Source organism: Leptonychotes weddellii, chromosome 1 (genome assembly GCF_054177405.1).
Source record: "Leptonychotes weddellii isolate Sample4059 chromosome 1, ASM5417740v2, whole genome shotgun sequence".
NCBI classification, from domain to species: domain Eukaryota; kingdom Metazoa; phylum Chordata; class Mammalia; order Carnivora; family Phocidae; genus Leptonychotes; species Leptonychotes weddellii.
The window spans coordinates 84,652,373-84,676,386 of NC_138369.1; the positions used below are offsets into that span (position 1 = coordinate 84,652,373).

At 36.3% G+C, this 24,014-nt stretch overlaps 1 protein-coding gene across 1 annotated transcript in view; it reads right to left on the reverse strand.

Moving 5' to 3' along the window:
- The window catches only part of XRN1 (5'-3' exoribonuclease 1), a 104,290-nt gene extending 81,375 nt beyond the window's left edge, over window positions 1-22,915 (reverse strand). The window contains exons 1-10 of the mRNA XM_081804908.1: window positions 22,560-22,915; window positions 12,907-13,139; window positions 8,616-8,713; window positions 6,899-7,008; window positions 6,696-6,806; window positions 5,432-5,514; window positions 3,116-3,203; window positions 2,864-3,032; window positions 2,054-2,121; window positions 1,358-1,495 (exon numbers count right to left, since the gene is read on the reverse strand). Of these exons, the coding sequence (XP_081661034.1) occupies window positions 1,358-1,495; window positions 2,054-2,121; window positions 2,864-3,032; window positions 3,116-3,203; window positions 5,432-5,514; window positions 6,696-6,806; window positions 6,899-7,008; window positions 8,616-8,713; window positions 12,907-13,139; window positions 22,560-22,634 (1,173 nt within the window). The 5' untranslated portion in view covers window positions 22,635-22,915. The remainder of the gene's footprint in view (window positions 1-1,357; window positions 1,496-2,053; window positions 2,122-2,863; window positions 3,033-3,115; window positions 3,204-5,431; window positions 5,515-6,695; window positions 6,807-6,898; window positions 7,009-8,615; window positions 8,714-12,906; window positions 13,140-22,559) is intronic.
- Window positions 22,916-24,014: the final 1,099 nt, after the last annotated feature.

Here is a 24,014-nt window from a genome sequence, read left to right on the forward strand (position 1 = left end):
CTTTTCTATAGTTCTCACATCTCATCACATTCTTCATATCCTTCCCATCTGTTTTTCCCCCCTTGTGATCTCAAATTTTCTGTCCTCTATTTTCTGATTGCCTATCTACTGCCAGTGATTCTCATTAGTTCTTCTTACTCCCTTATTCCCATTTCCCTTTGTTCATCCAAACTACGGCCTCTGCTAACTTCCTTTGCTGGGACTCTTCCTCTAGTTCCTCTCAGTTTGCCAGTGTCTTTAACAGTAACTACATGCCTGAAGACTTGTGAAGCTTAAGGACTGGGCTGAGATGTGTGGAGCCAGGGATTACTGATTCCCAAATAGTTGCTGAGACTATTTCCTTAAGAGAAAAAACAAAGTAGAAAGCAAACTGACGGCTCCTAAGTTTCACTGAGAAAAATCTAATCAATTAGAAGCACTACACTAGAGAAAATCAGGATAAATACCCTTCCTGGAGCAGAATTACTAGCCTTGAACCTAAATAGAACCAGTATAGCAAGGAGAGTGCAGGAAACTCCTTAATTTTATCAGAACCCAGTAACTATGAATAGGCTGAGGAAAATTTCAGAAGAGGTTTCTTTTCCAAGCTAACACATATAAGACATTCTTTAGAGCTTATTAGTGATGTTTTATAGGGTATTAGCATATTCTAACTGATTCTATTATTTATTTATTGAGCACCTAGCATTTATTAGCTATTGTGCTATTATTTACTCTTAAACTAGCCTATTGCTGTTTTTTATTTATGATTTTATATATAAATTACTTCTAGGGAAAAATCACTGATCTAGTTGATGTCTCAATATTAAATGCTATTAATACCCACATTTTACAAAAGATAACTAATTTTCTGGGCTCTTATATTTAAAAGTTTTTCTTGGGCGCCTGGGTGGCTCAGATGGTTAAGCGTCTGCCTTCGGCTCAGGTCATGATCCCGGGGTCCTGGGATCGAGTCCCGCATCGGGCTCCCTGCTCAGCGGGGAGCCTGTTTCTCCCTCTGCTTCTCTCTCTCTCTCTGTCTCTCGTGAATAAATAAATAAATAAAATCTTAAAAAAATAAATAAATAAATAAATAAAAGTTTTTCTTCACTTATTAATAGGATGGATGAACAAAGAAAACACGATGTTCTTCTTCAAAGGTAAAAATAAGAAGTTGATTTTTAAAGATCACATTTAAATGATAGGATCTAACAGAGAAGAAACCAAAAAAAATTTTTAAATGTTCAATAGGAGAAAATAAGAAATGAAAATGAAATGAGGCAACCCTAAAAATCATAAGAAGGAAAATGAGGAACAAGGAATATCAGTTTTACCTTTACAGCTAAAAAAATGAAAGGACACCTAAAAAAATGGACACCTTTGATTTTTTCTTTTCCTTGTAGTTCTTGGCTTCTTCTGCTGCAACACCTGCTGCTTCATTGAGGTACTTGTTACCAACTTTGCTTTCAAACCACTTTAGGTCCACAAAAACTTCACTGAAGTGTTCCCGATCAAACTGTAAAAAATATTTAAATTCATTTAAAAATAATTTAAGTATGTCTGGGAGAATACAAACCAAACTTTTAACATTTTTTTTTTTTTAAATGGTATATTGTGATATATCTGCTAGGGTTTTCTTTTTTTCTTTCTTTTTTTTTTAAAGATTTTATTTATTTATTTGACAGAGAGAGACACAGTGAGAGAGGGAACACAAGCAGGGGGAGTGGGAGAGGGAGAGGGAGAAGCAGGCTTCCCGCTGAGCAGGGAGCCCGATGTGGGGCTCGATCCCAGGACCCTGGGATTATGATCTGAGCTGAAGTCAGACACTTAATGACTGAGCCACTTCTGGGGCATAGGAAATCAAAGAATGTTACTTTTTTATGCACATGGGGACCTCATCTACTAGTCTGAAAATTAAAAATAAAAAGCAAATAAAAATAAATTTAGGTGAAATTACACAGAATGATCAATTGGAGTAGAAGTACCAAAACTTTTTCTTCTGACATTATGTAATTGGCTTCTGACCACTTATAGCTACCCTGGGACAAGAAAATAAAAATATCTAGTTACTTACATCTGATAGTTTCACAAGGTATTTCTCAAATCTAGGTAAGTTGAGATGCCCACTTTCATTAATATAACCTAAAAGGAACAAAATCTAAATTTGTACTAAAAGCGGACACTATTTTTTCTAAACAATTCTACAAAATTCTTTTTATAAAATGTTGAATGTTGGCACTCTACTAACCAAGAAAAAACACTCAGAGTTGGGCTATATAACTGACTCTAGTGTCTATGAACTTGATGTTATAATATAAAACATGTAACAACTAAAGCAAAATAAAAGAAATTCCAGGTTCACATAATAATCCTACCACATTTCCAACATCTGGTAATAGTTAATTACATATGTTCTAAAATCTATCCAGATTATTCATTTAATATGTTAACTTGAGAAGAACTAATGCCCTGCTATTCTGCTGTCTGTTTGATTCAGCATTCACCACTGTTTATCAATTTCTCAATTGAAAAATCTTTCCCTATTAAATATTGTGATACCTATCCATTCAGAAAAATGAACTTCTATGCTTTAATATGAAGGGAGCTAAGTGAAATAAACAACTTCTGCTGGCTTTCTTAAACAATCAAAGGCAGAGATTAGTCAGATATCAATAAATGAGGCTGCTTAACTCTTGTCATTTTCTTTGCTTGTGAACCACTGAAAATTACAACCCCAGAGCTTGGTGCCTTAGACCAAAAGAAACCCCCAATTTTTTCCCTACTGTAGTTGTGCATGCAATAATCTAATAAACTGAGTGAAATTTTTAGGATTAGCTGAGTGCTAAATTAAAGTAGCCTCCAATGAATATTAAACTTTTCTTACCACCAAGTTCTGGCAGGATGGTAATATATGTTCCATAAAGAAGAGGCAGTGCATCATGATTAATATGTAAATGAGGTAGATGAGGGATAAAATCATTGCCAACAAGAAATCCCATCAAAATCCAATCATCTATTATCCTTTCAATATCATATTTAAAAGTGATCTTGTCCTACAGCAAAATGGAGAAAAAAATCAAATTGTATGGAAATTCCTGCTAACACATCTTTGGTCCACAGCTATATTAATACTTACTTTTAATACTGAAAACTCATAGTCAATATACTCTCTCATTAAAGACAAGTGTAGGAGGTGAAATGTGGTTTCTTCTGGTGCACATACCCTGTAATTAGATAATCAACACAAAATTAATTATATCTTTAAGGTTCAAGTTTAAAAATGCAGCAACGCTTAAAATAAAACATCATTAGAAGATAATTAATTCTTGTAATCCAGGCATATAATTTATATGAAAGCTGCAGGGTAGTGTAAAGATAGAAATATAATAGATATAACATAAAGTTCAAAATAATTGGTCTGCATTATGCTTTCTGTGGAAAGATTCTCAGAATTAAGAAAGCCTAAATAAGATAGAACAGATATAAGAAACCAGTGGGATCTGGCCCATTTAAGTCTGGTCACCAGCAGAAAGCATACAGATAAGTGAGTATTTATACTTTTCTGCCTATTGCAGTACAGTCTAAGGCTTCAATGGTGAGGCACCATCACTTCTTTCCTCTTATCTTTCCCTGGCTTGGTTAGGGGTCTATATTCCAAGCTATTGGCCAATACTCCAAGTTTAACCAGAAGTAAGAATATAAACTGACAGTAGTATTTTAAAAGGATTAGATACCACGAGCAAGTGGATTTACCCTGGGAATACAAGGGATGGCTCAACACAAGAAAATAAATCAATGTAATAGATCACATTAATAAGCAAAGGAAAAAACACCATACAATCAACTAGCAAAAAAAACATTTATCAAAGTCAATACCCTTTCATGATAAAAGTACTCAGCCAAGTAGGGATAGGAGGGAACCTCCTTAATATAAAAAAGGGAATTTATGAGAAATCTACATTTAATATAATTGATGGGAGAAGACTGAAGGTTTTCCACCTAAGATCAGAAACAAGACAAAGATGCCCATTTTCACTATAGCTATTCAGCAGCGTTGTACTTGAAGTCCTAGCCAGGGCAATTAGGCAAGCAAAGAAATAAGAGGTCCTTAAAAAAGAAGAAAACTATCTCTCTATTTAGAGATGCCATGATTCCATATACAGAAAATCTCACAAAATCCACAAAAAGCTACTAGAGCCAAAAAATGAATTCAGTATAACTGCAGGAAGCAAGATCAACACATAAATATCAGCTGTGTTTCTACATACCAGCAACAAATAACCCAAAAAAGAAATTAAGAAACAATTCCATTTAGAATACCATCCAAAAGAATAAAACACTTAGGAATAAACTTGACCAAGGAGGCAAAAGAAAAAAAAACAAAAACAAACCAGAGACAAAAAACTGAACTTACAGATGCAGAGAATAGACAGATGGTTCCCAGAGGTGGGGGAGTGAGCACTGGCCAAAATGGGGGAAGGTGGCCTAAAGGTGGAAACTTTCAGTTATAAGATAAGTAAATCCTGGAGATGTAATTAATGTATAGCATGGTGACTACATTAATTTTTTTTTAAATAAAAGGAAAAACAAGTAAGAAAAAAAAGCTGATAAAAGACTTATACACTAAAACTACAAAAGGCAGCTGAAAAAAATTAAAGAAGACATAACGAATGGAAAAACATTCTGTATTAATGGATTGGAAGACTTATTATCAAGCTGTAAATAGTACCCAAAAGAATCTACATATTCAATGCCATCCCAATCAAAATCCCAATGATGTTTTCCACAAAAACAAAAAAATCCATCCTAAAAATTATTAATCTCATGAGACCCCAAATAGCCAAAATAACCCTGAAAAAGGAAAACAAAGTTGGAGGTTTCACCCTTTCTGATTTCAAAACTTACTACAAAGCTTCAGTAACCAAAATACTGTGGTACTGGCATAAAGACAAACATAAAGATCAATTGAATAGAATACAGAGCCCAGAAATAAACTCTTGCATATATGGTCAAACAATTTTTGACCAAGGTGCAAAGACCATTCAATGGGGGAAAAGATACTCTTTTCAACAAGTGGTTTTGGGAAAACTAGATATTCACATGCAAAAGAATGAAGTTGACCCTTACCTTACACCATATACGGTTATTAATAACATGGATCAAAGACCTAAGTGTATGGGCTAAAACTACAAAACTCCTAAAATTGGGAAAAGCTTTATGACATTAGATTTGGCAATTTCTTGGATATTATACTGTAAGTACAGCAATAAAAGAAAAAATAGACTGGACATTGTCATAATTAAAAAACAAATTTTGTGCATCAAATTTCAGCAGAGTAAAAAGGCAACCATGGAATGGGAGAAAATCTTTACAGATAATTTTTCTGTTAGATGATTACTATTCTTAATTTAACTGCTGTTCTTTCTTCTAACATATATGCAATATGATTTACCTTTGTGTCTTTTTGCCACCAAACCGAACTTCTTCTCTTAAAAGAGAGAAATGTGCCTCGTGACTTGTTAATCCAAGCATAATCTGTTGAAAAGTGATTAAAAAATGTCTCTATTCTCTAATTTTTTATAGTATCAGGTTCATAGAAACAACTAAATAAAAAACATTTCTATATAGAAAAACACATGCTTATTTAATAAAAACAATTAGCACATTAAATACACAAATATCAAAATCTAATCCACTTACTGGTTATGAATGGGGTGAAGTGTGTTTTTCTAAGAAAAAATGTTTACCTTAGACTCACATAACCTTTATAACAATCACTGTTTATTTTATTTCAATCCTGATTCAAACAAAACAGATGAAACAATTATGAAGCAATCAGAGAAATGAGAATACTAAATGGTTATTTGTATATTAAACAGTGATTGTTAATTTTTATTTTATGTAGGATAATGGCATTATGGTTATTTTTTAAAACAACACTTCTCCTTTAAAGAAACATTATAAAATATTTATAGATTAAGTGATACAATGTCTGGGATATACTTCAAGAGTCAGAGGAGTAGGAGAAAGGAGACAGATGGTTAGGAATAAGAAAATGAAAATATTTAAGGTGGATTATTTAAAGTTGAAAATTATTTAAGGTGGATAAAGGACATAGGAAGGTTTATTATATTGTCTTCTCTACTTTATGTTTGAAAATTTCCGTAACAAAAAGTTAAAACAGGGCGCCTGGGTGGCTCAGTTGGTTAAGCGACTGCCTTCGGCTCAGGTCATGATCCTGGAGTCCCGGGATCGAGTCCCACATCGGGCTCCCTGCTCAGCAGGGGGTCTGCTTCTCCCTCTGCCCTCTTCCCTCTCATGCTGTCTCTCATTCTCTCTCTCTCAAATAAATAAATAAAATCTTTAAAAAAAAAAAAAGCATAGTAAAGTTATTTGGGTCATGGAGTTACCAGATCAGGTATTATTAAAAGTTATATATCAGGCATGAGGGTAGAAGCGCCCTCTACCCTGATCTCAGCAGAGTATTCATAGCACTAGGATCAGTCAAGTATGAAGACTATAGAGACCTGTTGATCATAAACTAGAACAAAAGAGTTCATTTTCCAATTGTTTAAGAACCTTGCTAATGGCAGAAGTAGCAATCCTTATTATGTCTCCAGTATTTGTTTCCACAGCCAGAAAGCTTCTTATATAAGTCTCTTAGATATTTAACTATAATGGCATAAGGTTATAATAATAATAAACATTATACCTACCAAGTCAGCATCTAAACCATAAAGACAATGTCTGGTGTTTGGATCATGATCTGGCTTTGCTTTCTCCGATCTGATAAATTCCATGATTTTATGCTCTCCTTCTCCGGGAGTCTAAATATATGTTTAAAAAAAATGTGGTAATAATGCTATGCTTTAGAATATTAAATTTTTAAAAATCTCTTTAAATAAAAAAAGGTAATAACCTCATGGCCTGAGAAGTAGATGGTAACTCCTTGCCACGACTTATCTGTAGAAATTTTCATATTTACAAAATACTTCAGATGTTCATGTAACCTGGCCATGAATTCAGTCCCTATAAATAAAAAGTTTCAAAAAGTTTATAATGAGAGAGACATAAAAAGCACTCTTTTTATGTTCCCAGGGACAACACGAAATTGGATCTGAGTGTCCAGGAAATAGTTAGGTGTAAGATCTCTAAAGAAGTCAAACCCCTCATGCTTATCTTGAAAAGCAAATAATTTTGTACCTTTCTCTAGCAAATATTACAACTGTTTCTCATTTCACTGCTCACCCTAAAATCCAGCTAAAGTTACATAGGTAAGTCAAGAAATGTTACTACTGCCTCAAACTATGCTTCACATATTTTCACACCAGGGCAGTTTCAACTCTCTAATGAAACTCAATCTTCGGGGCGCCTGAGTGGCTCAGTTGTTAAGTGTCTGCCTTCGGCTCAGGTCATGATTCTAGGGTCCTGGGATCGAGCCCCACATCGGGCTCCCTGCTCAGTGGGAGGCCTGCTTATCCCTCTCCCACTCCCCCTGTTTGTGTTCCCTCTCTTGTTGTCTCTGTGTCAAATAAATAAATAAAATCTTTAAAAAAAAAAAAAAAAAAGAAACTCAATCTTCTATTTCCTCTGTTGGATTCTGAACCTTTTTTTTAAGGCATGCAGCTTTAATTAGATTGCTAATAACAACAACTATTATTATTACTACTATTTATATGGAAAATTATTATTATTATCCTAGAAACTGAGTCTACAGTGATTATGTTTCAGGAAAAGTCCAGATGGTCAAGAGTCAATGGCAATGCAGTCTTAAACCACAATTAGGATAAAATTGATTATTAAATCAAGCAATGTATGATAAAGGCACTTAAATGAAAGACAAATTACCACAGTAAAGAATTCATGAATAAATAAGATTTTAAGATTTTTTTTTCAAAGTAAAGGATTGTAATTGTTAGACAAAGCTCTAATAAATACAGAGTATGTTGTTGTACACAAAGTTAAATTAAACTTATAATACTAATAAATTCATTAAAGTCATAGAATTTTTACCTGCCTTTAAGAAGTACAATAGTAAGTACTCTAAAGTAGGAGAACGGGTTTCTTATCCTGATTATAACAGCTAGCTATGTGAACGTGGGTGAGCCACAACCTCACTGGGTCAGTTTTCACACAAATAAATGGTGGGAGTAGGATGGATCTTGTAAGATCCTTCTAGGTTTGAAGTTCTGTGCATCTGGGAGAGTTCTGTACACAACTGCTCTTATCGACATCTGCAAATCCCTAGAGTGGGTTTTCATAGGAGCACTTATAATCAAGGTGACCAAAACATCTCCTGAGGGGACACAACTGGGAAAACAGCATTTGGAATTTTAAGGACAAAATAAGTAGAGGCTAGAAAAAAAAATGCATTTGAAAAAAAATTTACATTTACATTTAAATCTCTCATAATTTGGGGTGCCTGGGTGGCTCTGCCTTATGCTCAGGTCACTGATCCCTGAGGTCCTGGGATTGAGACCCATGTCGGGCTCCATCCTGAGCAGGGAGCCTGCTTCTCCCTCTCCTTCGGCGCCACCCCCTCCCCCCCCCGCTCATGCTCCCTCTCTCTCAGATAAATAAATAAAATTATTAAAAAAAAAATCAATCTCTCAGAATTTTTCTTTCAGTGAATTTACCTGGTGTAATACAGTTGGAATCAAATCTGGCCTCTGTAGGAAGAGTTTCTCCTTTTTCTAATGCCTTTTTTATTTTGTCTTCTGCCTCCTTTGCTGACCTTAAATGTTAAGTAAAAAAAATATCTTAAGGTTTCTGGGAAAAAGTACAGATCTTTACATAAAGTAAACTGTTATTTAGATGCTTCTGTAACTAAAATACTAATTAATCAATTTTAGGTTCAAAACATAATACAAGTTTTGAAATGATTATAATTGATAAAGATGAGCCTCAGAATTGTTCATTTTTACTTATTTAAAAAATTGAGTTTTTCAGAGACAGGACTATACAAGTAGACATTATAACAGTATAAAACTGACACAGAATGTTACAAATAGTTATAAAGCAATTCTTTTCTTAAGTATATAGCAAATCAATTCTACAAACAAGCTCAAAAGTTGAACATTAAACATTCATCATATATACTACATTCTATATTTAATAGTAACATCAAACAAGTACAGTATTAAAATGATCTAAAATGATCTAAGAATATTAATATAAAAATAACTGTACAATTTTAATGGATATCTTTGAGTTTCCTTATAAAAACATTTAAAATATAAGCCTAATAACATTAATGACATCATTTGCCAAAATCATCTTATGTTTGAGGCAATAGGATTTACTAGAAAGAACATGAATTTTAGAGTCGGACGGACCTAGGTCTGAATATAGGCATCCCAATTCCTACCTGCTTCTCCTGGAATCCATTTCTGGCACACTGTATGCCACTGGCATGTAAGTTAGGAAGCTCTGCTTTATGTACATTTTCTACAGCCTTGCTACTAGCTCTATCTACTGTGCGCTGTGGAATTATATTTCTATGATAAACAAACTCTTTTTCATATGTAACCTTTTACCAAACTCTTTTTCGTATGTAACCTCTTACCAACCTCCTCAATATAACAAAATCTGAAGATATCAACTTATTTGTAATTTCTCCAATAGAAGCCATTCTTTCGTCTTTTCTCTCCTTCCTTCGATTCCTTTGATTGAACAAATTCAATGTTACTATGTGACAAGTTTTGGGACTATAACAGCAATGATTCCCATTTTCACAGAGCTTACACTCTAGTGGGGAGACAGAGAACTTAACAGCCATAATGTTTAATGTAGCTGCAACACAGAGAATGTTTGGGACAGGGACAAGGAAAGACTACTAATCTACGTGGAAGATTATGGTAGCCTAGGCTGACCAGTAGCAGTAAAGATGAAAAGTAAATATATATGACAAATTTAAGAGACTGGATAAGGATTGGGTGTGGAGAATGAGGAAGAAATAGTTCAAATTACTCTTGGACTCTTGGGTTGAGCAGCTATTTGCTATTGTTGTTATCATTCACCAAAATAGGAAACAGAAGGAAGGCAGCTTTGAAGTGGACTTCAGTTCTGAACATGTTAAACCTGAAATGTATCTGTGGTATCCAAAAGGAGATATTTAGGAGACATTTGGCTATATAAGGGTTCTGGAGAGAGATATCCACCAGGAAGATAAATTTGGGAGTCATCAGTATAGACACGGTAATTAAAATCACTGAATAAGATCACTCAGGACCAAGGATAGAACCTTAAGAAAAATCAATATATAAGAAAAAGGCAAAGGAAGAGAAGATAACAAGGAGATCAAGAAGGTGCAATCAGAGAGTGTGGTTACATAAAGATCGAGGAAAGGAAGTTCAAGAAAGAAAGAATCATCACATTGTTAAATACTAGAGGTAAATGAAGTTAACATACAGAGAGAATTATTTAGATTTAGTCATAAGAAGTCTATTTGTAATCTTTTAAGGAGGTTTTACTGGTAGGGATGAAAGCCAGATGGCAGCAGATTTAAAGTAAGAGATACAGGAGGTTATAATTAAATATTATGAATGGAGAAAACAGTATCTGTGGAGAATGAGAAAAAGCTGAGTAGGGGATTTCAGGGAAACATGGAGCACTCAATATCCATTTCATTCTCTTAGGCTGTCTTCTGATACTGGAGAGGTTAGAAACCTAAAAAATTAAAATCTCGGGCTTGCTTGCAGCTAGGTGAGTGGATATAACTTAGATTCTGTCAGTTAGATGCCTCCACAAAAGGTTTGGAAAGTGGAAGTGTGGTGAAGTCTGTATGACTGTTGAGGCAGAGGGTTTGTGGGGTGTGTGTGTGTTTCATCAATAGTAGAAGAGCTCTCAATATTCAGTAGTTTTGTAGGTGCTAAGAAGCAAACTGTAGGGCAGATCTACCAGGTACACTGGGGCTCTGGAGCTAACAGATACAGTGGTGGCTTCTTGATTGCTGAATTATAACTAAAGCGATGTATTTTTGGAGCCAATAGTTCAAGTTCAGGTAGTATCTTCTTAATTCCTGGATCATAACTAAAGGAATAAATTCCTGGAACAACCTGTTCTGGTGGGGGCCTCTGAACTCCTCACCTTCTTGAATGTTGTAGTAATCGTGCCACTAGTGGGTCAGTTCTGTGGTGCTGTTCTGAAGTCATTCTTGAAGGCTCACCTAAATTCCCATTCTTTTGGCTCTTACAATGATTCTTTTTTTAAAGATTTTATTTATTTATTTGACAGAGAGACACAGCGAGAGAAGAAACACAAGCAGGGGGAATGGGAGAGGGAGAAGCTGGCTTCCCGCAGAGCAGGGAGCCCGATATGGGGCTTGATCCCATGATCCTGGGATTGTGACCTGAGCTGAAGGCAGACACTTAATGACTGAGCTACCCAGGAGCCCCTCTTACAATGATTTTTATAAGCACCTAATTCTTTGTAATATATCCCCTTCTGCTTAAAATAGGCAGGCTTCTACTTCTGCAACTGAACAGTGACTGATATAGTGGGCTTATATAATCCTTTCTTAACACTAGATTTTCTAGCCCAGCAGTCCCCCCAAACTAGTTTAACAAATACCAAGGGAATCTGGTAAAAACAGTTTCCAGGGCCCAATTTTTGAGATTCAAATTAATTAAGTTTGGGTGGTACTTGAGGATCTAAATTTTAGAAGAGATGGTCCTTGTCTTTAAAGATGTCACAGTTGTTCGAATATCTTCAATATCTTTTCTCTTTTGGTATATAAATCACTACTTTTTACCATCCTTTTCTCATTCTCATTGCTAGCCTTCTCTAAGGTACCCTCCCACCTTCCTTGATGATTTCCATTATTTGATTCACAGGTGCCCTTTCCACTCCTTTACCTGCTGTTGTGATGAAAGGATTCATTATGCTAACAACACATCAAACACACTGGACTCAAGAGTCTTCCCATCAATTCTAACAACCCTCTTAACTTTACTTATCCTACTCATAAATAAGGTCACAGCATACCTCATTGTTTTTTAAAACTATTCCACATGCTCAGGATTTTGACTTTAAAACTCTACGTGCCTCTTCTCATCCTGTTACTTTTCCTACTATCGAACTCACACACTGGGGATGATAGTATCTCAAGTGTCCTAACTCAGCTCTCTTCTCATACTCCATCAATCACCTTCTAGTCTCACTTGCCTTTCTGTCCAATTTGGACCCATGATCAGTCATAGTCAGCATCTAGCCCAGGGTCTGGGCATTCAACAAATGTTTGTTGAATTAAACTGTCAATGTTTCCATTAGAATAATATCTCATTGCACCCCGTAGTTCTCTAGTTCAGGAGAGACTATGAGAGGAGCTTTCTCTACTACAGTTGACCCTTGAACAACACAAGTTTGAACTGAATGGGTCCACCTATATATGGATTTTTTTCAATAAATACAGTATAGTACTGTAAATCTATTTTCTAATAACATTTTCTTTTCTCTAAGCTTACTATAAGAATATGGTATATAATACATACAACATAAAAAGTATGTGTTTATTGTTTATGTTACTGCTAAGGCTTCCAGTCAACAGCAGACTATTAAGATTTTGGGGAGTTGAGTTATATGTGAATTTTTGACTGTGTGGGGACTGGCACCACTTAACACTGCATTGTTCAAGGGTCAACTGTACCGCTCTTTCTAAATTACCAAGGAGAAGTTTGAAAAATTTATGACAGAGAACAACAGTAACTACACAGCCCAACATATGCTTTGAGAAGGACACCTCACTTGAATTACTAATTTGTTTACTTGATTGATAAAATGTGACATAATCAGTTATTTCCGTTTCTGGGGGAATTTAAGCAGAAAAGAAACATGAACAGAAGATGCAGTGTACTAAGTCAGTTATCTTTAAAATAATACATTTTATTAGTCTAAGTAGTATTCTAAAATAAACCACAAATGTTTTACCTAAAACGCCTCCCCCGCTGCTGGTTCATTTTTGCTCGAGGAGCCACACCATCAACAGCCATAAAGAACACTTTCCTAGGTTTAATAATGCGAAACAACACCTCCAAGTAGTGAAAAATATCAGTGAAGATTTTATCATCTGAAATTCTGAAGTGAACATCATCATCATTGGGATGGGAACATTGATGTATGATTCCATTCATATCCAGGTACAAGTTATCAAATTCAGGAATCTAAGAAATAAAGAAAAAATGATCAAGATTGTTACTATAATCAACGATGGATATTTAAGCAGCTGGGAAAAACAGCTGATAAAAAGCAGGATATAGGGGCATTCTTATTATATAAAAACTGAGAAAATAATCACAGTTGAATAAAGAAAGTAAAGAAAAAATGAACAGGAGAAATTGGTACGATGGAGACATATTATATGGCTATATAATGCACCAATGGCTTGATCAAATTTACTGTCAGGAAATTATCTACTTATTTAAATACCAAATGGGAAAATTTCAAATGAAGTGCTTGGTTCATTTGGTACTCAAACTATTAGTTTGACATCAGCTTTTCTTTCTTTTCTTCTTTTTTTAAAAGATTTTATTTATTTGAGGGGCGCCTGGGTGGCTCAGTCACTAAACGTTTGCCTTCTGCTCAGGTCATGATCCCAGGCCCCGCATCGGGCTCCCTGCTCCGCAGGAAGCCTGCTTCTCCCTTTCCCACTCCCCCTGCTTGTGTTCCCTCTCTCGCTGTCTCTCTCTCTCTGTCAAAATAAATAAATAAAAAATCTTAAAAAAAAAAAAAAAAGATTTATTTGACAGAGAGAGACACAGCCAGGGGGAGTAGGAGAGGGAGAAGCAGGCTTCCCGTGGAGCAGGGAGCCCGACGTGGGACTTGATCCCAGGACCCTGGGATCATGACCTGAGCTGAAGGCAGACGCTTAACAACTGAGCCACCCAGGCGCCCCTTGACATCAACTTCTTAATGCCTCAATTTCCCCTATAAATGGGTAACATAATGTCCATTTAAAAGGCTCTTTGTACATGGTCATTAAAAGATTTTACAAGTGATTTAAAGCCTTAGTGTATATTTGGTTTCACTGAGAGTCACTGATTTGTTCATATTAATTTAGAAAGCTTAGATTATGCCAAGAAATTTAGGAAATTTTGAAAACAGATTTCTTGTTTTTGACATGTGGATTAAAAATATCTTAAACTTTGGCTAACAGGTGTCTACTTTCATAAAAAGACTTTCATGGCTCTGGCTCTCATTCATCTTTCCTTTATTTAAATGTTTGTGAGCAAGTAGGGGGAACACTACTGAAACAAATATACACTAACAAGGAAATGAAGTGGGCACAACTTAATAGTTATAATATCTAATTGTAATTAAAGAATTTGAGTAGTGTGTCTTACATACTAACTAAAGTATTTTGAATTTTCAGACATAAAAACATAATGAACTTTTCTTGTATAAACCTTATGAGAGCCATCTCTGAAACACTTCAAGTTTTACCATATGTACAGAAACGATACATTTTTCTCTTACTGAGAAAATGGCATGCCTCTGAGTTTGGGGAGTGAAAAAGTTTTGGCCTTTGAATCAATGAACAGCATAAAAACGTATTGACAAAACCCCATTTATACGGGATTGTACCAGGCACCACATAAAAAAAATGTAAATGTCCTTACTGAGTAATAAGCTCAAAGGACATGATAATTGTGATCATGAGGTTTAAAAGTATATTCAAGATTTACTATTTGCTTCAAAAAATCTGAACCTCAATCAAAATCTCCAGGTGAGAACTTTACAAAATGATTCCAAAGTTTCTCTAGGAGAATAAACATGCAAGAAAGAATATTAAAAAAGAAAAGTAAATGAAGGAAATCTGCTTTATATGATATTAAAAATTATAAAGGTGATTGAACAAAATAGTTTAGAAATAGTTCAAGTGTGGGGCGCGTGAGTGGCGCAGTCGGTTAAGTGTCTGCCTTGGGTTCAGGTCATGATCCCAGGGTCCTGGGATGGAGTCCCACATCGTTGGGCTCTCTGCTCAGTGGGGAGCCTACTTCTCCTTCTCCCTCTGTCCGTTTGTGCGCACCCTCCCCCCCCACTCTCTGTCAAATAAATTATTAAAATCTTAAAAAAAGGGGCACTGGGTGGCTCAGTTGTTAAGCATCTGCCCTCGGCTCAGGTTGTGATCCCAGGGTTCTGGGATCGAGCCCCACATCGGGCTCCCTGCTCCGCGGGGAAGCCTGCTTCTCCCTCTCCTATTCCCCCTGCTTGTGTTCCCTCTCTCGCTATGTCTCTCTCTGTCAAATAAATAAATAAAATCTTTAAAAAAATAAAATAAAATAAAATCTTTAAAAAAAAGTAGTTTAAGTGTATATAGAAATTTAGTATATAAGAGGCATTTCAAACCGGTGAAAGGGATGGGGTACCTAGCTAACTATCTGGAAATAAAACACAACTGTATCTCATCTTATAAAACAAATTCCAGAAAGTAAAAATTTTTAATGTGAGAAATAGAAGTAAAAAAATTATATACAAATATTTTGGTAATTTTAGGGTGGGGAAAGCCAAAAATCATAAACCAAACAAACGATGGAGTTGGCAATCTGTATTTTTTACATCTATAGGGTTAAAAAAAAGTCAAAAACAAGTTTAAACTGAAAATGACAAAATGCAGGGAAATGCTTGCAAATTACGATAAAATCAACATTCCCAATATACCAAAAAATCCTCTAATAAAAGAGCAAATTTTAAAAGCATGAAAAATGCACAGCAATTCAAAAAAGAGACACAAGAGTTTGATAAATATATGAAAAGATGTTCAACATCCCCAAATTTCAAATTAAAATGTATCATTTTTTCCCATCATGTTAGCAAAGATTAGAAAAAAATGATATTACCCAGTTATTGGCAAGGTTTTGGGGAAACAGATATTTCATATCTTATTAAAAGTAATAGCTGGCATTTATTAGGTACTCATTAGGTGCCAAACATTGGGCCAAACATATTCATTGTCTCACTAAATTATGGTAACTTTAAAAGAAAAATATTTAGATTCTCCATTTTACAGAAGAGGAAAATCCCAGATATAGAAAAGAGAGAGAGAGATGGCATTTATACCCAGTAGTCTGGATGGGAACATAAATTGGTGTAATAATATGAAAGTATATATCAAAATCTGAAGCATATATATCTCTGACCCAGGATTTCTTTCTTTCTTTTCTTTTTTTTTTTTTTTTTAAGATTTATTTATTTGAGAGAGAAAGAGAGAGAGAACCAACAGGGGAACGGAGGCAAGGGGGAAGGGAGAGGCAGACTCCCCACTGAGCAGGAAGCCCAACGCGGGGCTCAATCCCAGGACCTGAGATGGTGACCAGAGCCAAAGGCAGACACTTAACCGACTGAGCCACCCAGGCACCCCCAGGATTTCTACTATTGGTAATTTATTCTGAGAAATAATCAGAAATGTGCACAAAGACGTAAGCACAAGAATATTAATGGGAGTACTATTTAGAAATAAAAAATGAAATCAAAATGCCTAATAACAGAAAACTGATGATGGTACATCCACACAATGGAATACTACACAGTAATTATAAATTATGATATACATTAATATTTGACATTAGATAATGTGTGTAATACAAATGGTCAAATGACAAAAGTAGGCTATAAAACAGCAGGCATATTATTATCCCATTTATAGAAAATACTTACCTACATGTGTATCTGCATATAAAGGTTAAGAGTATATAGAAACAAGATGGTACTGGTAGTTAACCCTTGATGATGGAATTTCAGTTGTTTATTTTCCTTTGGAAGATATAACAGCTTATACATCTCTTTGTATTATATTAATTTTTACATAATGAGCACATACCTTCATAATCCGAAAAAAACCTATAATTATCTTTTTAGAAAAGAAATTTAAAAAATTCTCTTAGGTTTCAGATTAGCAAGAAAAATACAGAATGACTGAGTAACCATTGACTAATGCAGTGAAGAAAATGAGAACATGCAATAGAATCTTGCTCCTTCACAAACACATAATAATGGGGAAAAAAAAAAAGACAGAGAGAGGCAAACTGAGAAACAGACTCTTAACTATAGAGAATTGAAGACTGCTGGAGGGGAGGTGGGTGGAGCATGGGTTAAATAGGGGAAGGGGATTAAGGAGGGTACGTGTTATGATGAGCACCGGGTGTGGTATGTAAGTGACAAATCACTGAATTCTACCCCTGAAACTACTATTACACTCTTAACTAACTGGAATTTAAATAAAAATGGGGAAAAAACCCAAAGACAATACTGAATTATTACATCTGTAAAACAGAAGTTTTGACGTTATTTTACACTTTCACCTCTCCTCAACCCCTGTATCTAATTAGTCACTTAGGTTTTGTTTTGTTTTTTAAAATTTAACTTCCAAAATGTCTCTAGAATCCTACCCTCCTAACCATTCCCATTGTGTTAGGCAATCTCACCATTTTCTCCAACCCCAGATTTCCTGCCTTAGTTCAAGCCCTGAGTTTTCCAACTAGACTACTTACTTTTTTTCTCTCCCACCACAGTGTAGTTAGCCATTTTTCTAATATATAATCTGATCATGTTGCTTCCATACTTAAACCCATACGATACTATAAACCTTTAATACCATAAAAGAATCTGTATGATTTGGCTGTTATCTCTCCCACCAATTCCATATTCTTTCCTGTTTGTACATATAGTCTACAAGTTAACTACATACAGTACGTTATTTAGAAAGCCATAAATGCACTGGGCTTTTCCAAACCTCTGTGACTTAATAGATGCTGCTACTACTTCCTGAAATACTTTTCTTTCCCTTATGGTCTTTCTTCCACTGATCTTGCAGATTTTGACTCAGCTTTCAAGATCCAGCTCAGGTATCTTTGGAAGTTTTCTTGTACTTACCCAAGGGGAAATGATGTTCCTTTCTCTATGTCATATCTTATTTGTTTTTGTGTTACCAATGCACACAAGAATACCAGGCACATATATTACATGCTCTGTACATTTTTGTTGAATGCTGAAGTGTAACGTTTGTCCTTTCCTAAACTGTGAGTTCCTCAAATCAAGGTCTCTGATTTGAGGAACTCACAGTTTAGCACAAAAGGACAGACAATACACTTAAGTATTTGGTCATGTTTAGAACTCTTGGCATACTACCTGACACAAAGTAGCAAATAAAAATATTTAATAATAAATAGCGGAGCTCTCCCTTTATTAAATGTGATAGCACATGTAAGTTATAACACTTACTTTGAATATGCATTTATACTGCTTTAAATTGTGGTTAAGTATTAACTTTAGTATCTAATTTTCTCAAATTAGTTGAGTTTCTTTTTGCTAGTATACTTTGTATCCTACTTAGTGCAGCTGCAAAATGCATTTTTCATTAAGACAATGTATATTTGACTGTTTATGAGAGCTATTGGCAATTCTTTTGTCCCAGTTCTTTAATCCTATTTACCTTAAACACTCCCAAGATTTTGTTGCTTCAGTTCATTTTTTAATATGCATATTTTTGGGGGGGGAGGGGTGGAGGGAGAGAGAAAATCCTAAACAGGTTTCACGCCCAGCATAAAGCTCAATCTCACAACCTTGAGATCATACCTGAGTCAAAATCAAGAGTCGGATGCTTAACTGACTGAGCCACCCAGGCGCCCCTTTAATATGCATGTTTTAAAACATACTATGTATTCTTTATGTTATATAGTATGATATGATTAATATTCATTCACTCAATAAATATTTACTGAAGATCTATTATGTACCACAAAAGTAGAGGCAACATATATATCTGATGAAAACTTAACCTTTACAAAAAAAAAGGTCATACAACTAAGATTATAAACTCCTAGAACCTATGTAGTTCTCTTTGTGATTACAATCTGGTACAGTGCTACTATAATAGCTAAAATATGGGGCACCTGGGTGGCTCAGTCAGTTTAGCATCCAAGTCTTGATTTCAGCTCAGGTCATGATCTCAACGTTGTGAGATCGAGCCCTGCTCCACCCTGGGCATGGAACCTGCTTAGGATTCTCTCTCTTCCTCTTCCCCTCCTTGCTGGTGAGCAATAATTACAGGTAAGATCTGTTAAGCACTTGCCATGTACTAGACAGATTTAAATGCTTTACAGTTGACCCTTGAACAACACAGGTTTGAACTGCATGGGTCCACTTATATGTGGATTTTTTTTTTCCAATAAATACAGTACAGTACTATAAATATATTTTCTATTTTCCTATGATTTTATTAACATGTTCTTTTCTCTAGCTTACTCTACTGTAAGAATACACGATATATATAAGATATAAAATATGTGTTAATTAACTGTTTATGTTATCAGTGAGGCTTCCAGTCAACACTAGGCTATTAGTAGTTAAGTTTTGGGCGAGTCAAAGTTATACTTAGATTTTTGACTGCGTGGGGGCTTGGGGGGGGGTCAGTGTTCCTAATCCTCACATTTTCAAGAGTCAACTGTATGTGCATTCACTTACTTAATCATAGCAATCCTAACATTATTATCTCCATTTTGTAGCTGACAAAACTGAGTCAAAAAGATTTGAGTTACTCACCCATAGCTAGTAAAGTAAGTGTTGGGGCTAAATTTGAACCAAGCAGAATTGCTCTAGAGCAGTATTTCTTAATCTTTCTTACACTATTGTCCCTCTTCCAGGTAGCTCTTTAGACTTGTTTTTTCCCTAATCACCACCCTCCAATGGAATTTTAATACCATAGTTATACTGTATATCTGTTTATACACTGTGCCACTTTAATATGTAAACCTCCACCCTCTCAACAATTTTGGCCCCCTTGGGAGCGATGTTCCTGTTCATAATTCATACTCTTGTGCCTGCATTTTTTTAAACCGTGGTAAAATATACATAAAAAATTTGCCATCTTAACCACTTTTAAGTGTACAGTTCAGTAGTGTTAAGTGCATTCACATGCTTATTCCAGTGCCTGCACTTTTTTTTAAAAGATTATTTATTTGACACAGAGAGAGAGAGAGACAGAGAGCACAAGCACAAGGAGCAGCAGGCAGGCAGAGGGAGAGGGAGAAGCAGGCTCCCCATGGAGCAAGGAGCCCCGATGCAGGGCTTGATCCCAGGACCCTGGGGATCATGACCTGAGCCGAAGGCAGCCGTTTAACCAACTGAGCCACCCAGGCGCCCCTGATGCCTGCACTTTTAAAGCCAATCTTCTATGCATTTTGCTACAGATTGTACAGAAAGAAACACAAGCTAACATTTCCATTTTAAAGTGTGTGCTCTTATATAGGGAGCACATTTGTTTTATCCTTTTCTATATCTGCCTCAGAATGATGCCTTGGCAAATCAGTTATGAGAGTTCATAGGAGGCCAACTACTCCTGCCCTTTAAAACCCCTTAGTTACAAATACTGCTATATAATTGGCCTACATAGTCTTTTAGCGAATATTCTTTAGTTCTTCTGTTCTCAGGTCCATCAGATATTGCCCCATTGCTTCCTTTTTCCTCTTGCAGGGATGCCAACACCAACTGGGTCTAAAGGCTATTGGTAGTTTGTCCCCACCTACTTGTTTTTGGGGGTTCGTAGGGATACAATATTACATGGTTTTGTCATAAATGTTCTATGGATTTCAAACTTTGCTATCTAGTTGTTCCTTTTTTTTTTTTTTAAGAGTTTATTTATTTATTTGTCAGAGAGAGAGCACAAGCAGGGGGAGTGGCAGGCAGAGGGAGAAACAGGCTCCTCACTGAGCAAGGAGCCCAATGTGGGACTTGATCCCAGGACCCTGGGATCATGACTTGAGCCAAAGGCAGACACTTAACTGACTGAGCCACCCAGGCGTTCCTAGTTGTTCTGTTTTTATGTGAGGATTCAAAGAGACCAAAAATGATGCTGTTGTCTTTACCACCACCATCTTCCCACAACTTACTCCTCCTCCCAATCTCTTCCTCCCAGGACTAGCTTTTGAATCATTGTGACTTACTTAGGCTTATCGTCTTTTAAATACTGCTTAAGAGAGCAGCTGGTACCCCTTTATAACATTTGCTCTCTTTGTTGTTGTGGTCGTTGTTAACTACAAGAATCAAACATTTTTGAAAGACACCATTTTGATAAGCCAAGTTTTAAACCTATCCTTTTAAACCTATCATAAGACTGCCTTAAAGAGATTGTTTTTGCTCTTCAGTAAAAAAAATTTCTCAGGATGGTGAGAAGCCAAGACAGTTTCACCAAACCAAATTCTGCACCAAAGAGTACAGAATAAAATATTAATAAATAAATTATATGTTATCAAGTCAATTCGAATAACAATCACATTATAATGACTAATACATGGCAGGCACTCAGACTTTTGTTGAATGAATGACCCAGGAAAAGCCAAAGTCGGTTGTCTCCATTTCTGAAATGTACTAGTAATCTTTTTTTACCGTCTTCTCTGGAAAGAACTATTTCCTAAATCGACTCAACCCATGTTTCAAATAAATGAAAAATAAACTACTGTTTTGGAATTTTTTGTAAGCTCTTCTTCATTTACCAAATCTGACTGGGATCCAACAACAAAGTATCCCTCTGGAAGTTTAACCCTATCTTCATGCTTATAGTACTTTTTAAGATTAAACCATAATTTAATAAACAGCATGATGGTGCTGGCTGGATTATTTCCCCTCACTACTACTAATAAAATGTTACCCATCAAAACTGATTCATTAGCTATACAAATATCAAAACTGATTTTCCTGTAAAATATAAAACGGACAAAAGATCTACCAAAATCATTAAATGTGACAAACACTAATGTATCACCCTAAGTCTAGTTTACCTAATAGATAAATGCTTACTATTTCTTTCCACAATTCCAATATATAAACATTTTTGGAATCCGCACAAAAACCTTGCACTGGGATATTATTACATACCGGATTACAAACCAGATATTATGACTACTAGTATTAGTGTTCTAACAATCCATTTCTTTCTCTCCTCTCTCTTTGTCACACACGGACACTCGCACACTGAAGTCTCCAAATAACTGCCCCTGCCCGTCCAAGTGTATTTTTGTTTCTTTTACGATCTTTGAGATAATCGAAAAAGAGTAACAAAAGGTATCATAAATATGAATCATCAGCTATGTCAAAAAGTCTAGGCGTTGGGGGTGGGGTGGGATGCAGGTCCTGATAAGGGAAAGTAAACAAGGTGACTCAACTGCGGAGGCACTTATTATTGTTCGTACGTGGGTCTGTTGCTTTCAGAGGGGGATGGGGGGGGGGGACTCAGAACACCCGCTCCGGCTTTGCTGCCTCTATAAGCTCCCTGGGCAGGAAAGGAAAGAACTCACTAAAACGTTCCTCCCCAGGACTTAATTTCGGAATCGCGGAGGGCCCTGCCCCACGGCAGAGCTGTCAGAACGGCCCCGATTCCCGCGGCTCTGCCCACAGAAACGAAACCTACATCTTCGCCCCCATTCAGATCATCGGGATATCCTCAAACCTTCTCCTCCCCTCCCTTCACCGTTCATTTGGCAGACGACGAGCAGAAAGAGGAGGCTGGGGGGCCCTGTTCCAGGAGGGAGGGAGGGCCGCGGAGCCCCGGGTTCTCGGCCTGCTAAGCCGCTGCCCCCTCGCTCACCCACCTGATGCTCTTTCACCACTTCACTGAGGCAGGGATACCGCTCCGAGATCCATCGGTAAAACTTGGGGACTCCCATTTCGACCGTCAACGCTAATTCCAGTCAAGGCCAAACCGAAACCAAACGCCCCGCGGGGGCCTAAGCCGCTGCCTCCGGCCGTCGCTCCGCGGATGACAACACACCTCCCGCCCGACCATAGAGAGCACTCGCCGGGCCTAGAGCGGCCGATTCGAGGCCGCATCCCCGGGGCGGGGCTCTAATCCCGGCTCTAACTCGCCGCCGCCGAGCTCTCCGGTGGTAACGTTTAAGAGCCGGGCGGCGTGTTGGTGCGTTAAATTTAGTTCTGGAATGTTTGTTGACAGAGCTGTGCTTTGTAAGTAGACGTGGGAGTGGTGTGAAAACCTCACGAGCCTGCTGGAAGGTTTGGAACACTGGTATTTGTCCTGCTTCTGTATCCTGGAATTACTAATCTCAGTATTTTTCAACACAGATTTGGAAAGATCTGGTGACTTACTTGGTTTAGTTTATTTTGTTTGGGGAGGGGGAGGTTTTTTTCTGAGGAATATAACCCTGTATCAAACTTCTTTTAAAAACTTTTTTCCCCAAATTATTTGTTGGAAAAAATGTCCTAATTCCCCTCCACCCCCACCCAGCTTCCTCCTTAAATCAACATTAGGCTCCCCGAGGAAATGGTATACTTTTCACATTCATGTCTCTTGGTTTTCATGTTTTCCCCATCACACTCTAAACAGTGCAGAAAAGCATAATTCTGTCAAGCGAATTTAAGTAAAATTCTGTTATAAAAAATTTTTCCATTTATTTGAATGTAATAATCTCATAATTTTGTAAATATTGTGAATTATTTTAAATCATCAGCAAGAAAACTTACAAAAAATGAACATTAAAATATCTTTAATTTTAAAATCTTATGAAATTTTAAGTGTCTTCTAAGACCACTAGATTCTGTATTCTGGTAAACTCTCAGTATGACAGAATCTTTAAAATTACATTATTGAGTTTTCAGATTCATGCTCTTTGGTTTATGTTTTTTTCCTATTACATTTTCAGCCATATAAAAAAGAGTTTTATTAAGTGAACTTGATGTGTGTTTTATGTTTATATCTGTTTTATTAGACTAGACAGTCAGTTCCTAGAGGGCAGGGCAGGTAGCTCTGTTCAGGAATCTAGCATCGTGCTTTGCCTACAGCATTTATTCAGTGTAATTTTTTGTTGTTCAAATGAATCCTTTTGCTAGCTAGTACTTAAAAGAAAATCAATAAAAGTTATAAAATGAAATTAGGCTGGCTTGTTTCTTGCAAATACATCTTTTAGAGCATAAAAACATAAGATGTTCCATTTCTCCAGTTATAATGAACAATATATATTGAGAAAGCCGTTTAGGGGCACCTGGGTGGCTCAGTCAGTGAAGCATCTACCTTTGGCTCAGGTCATGATCCT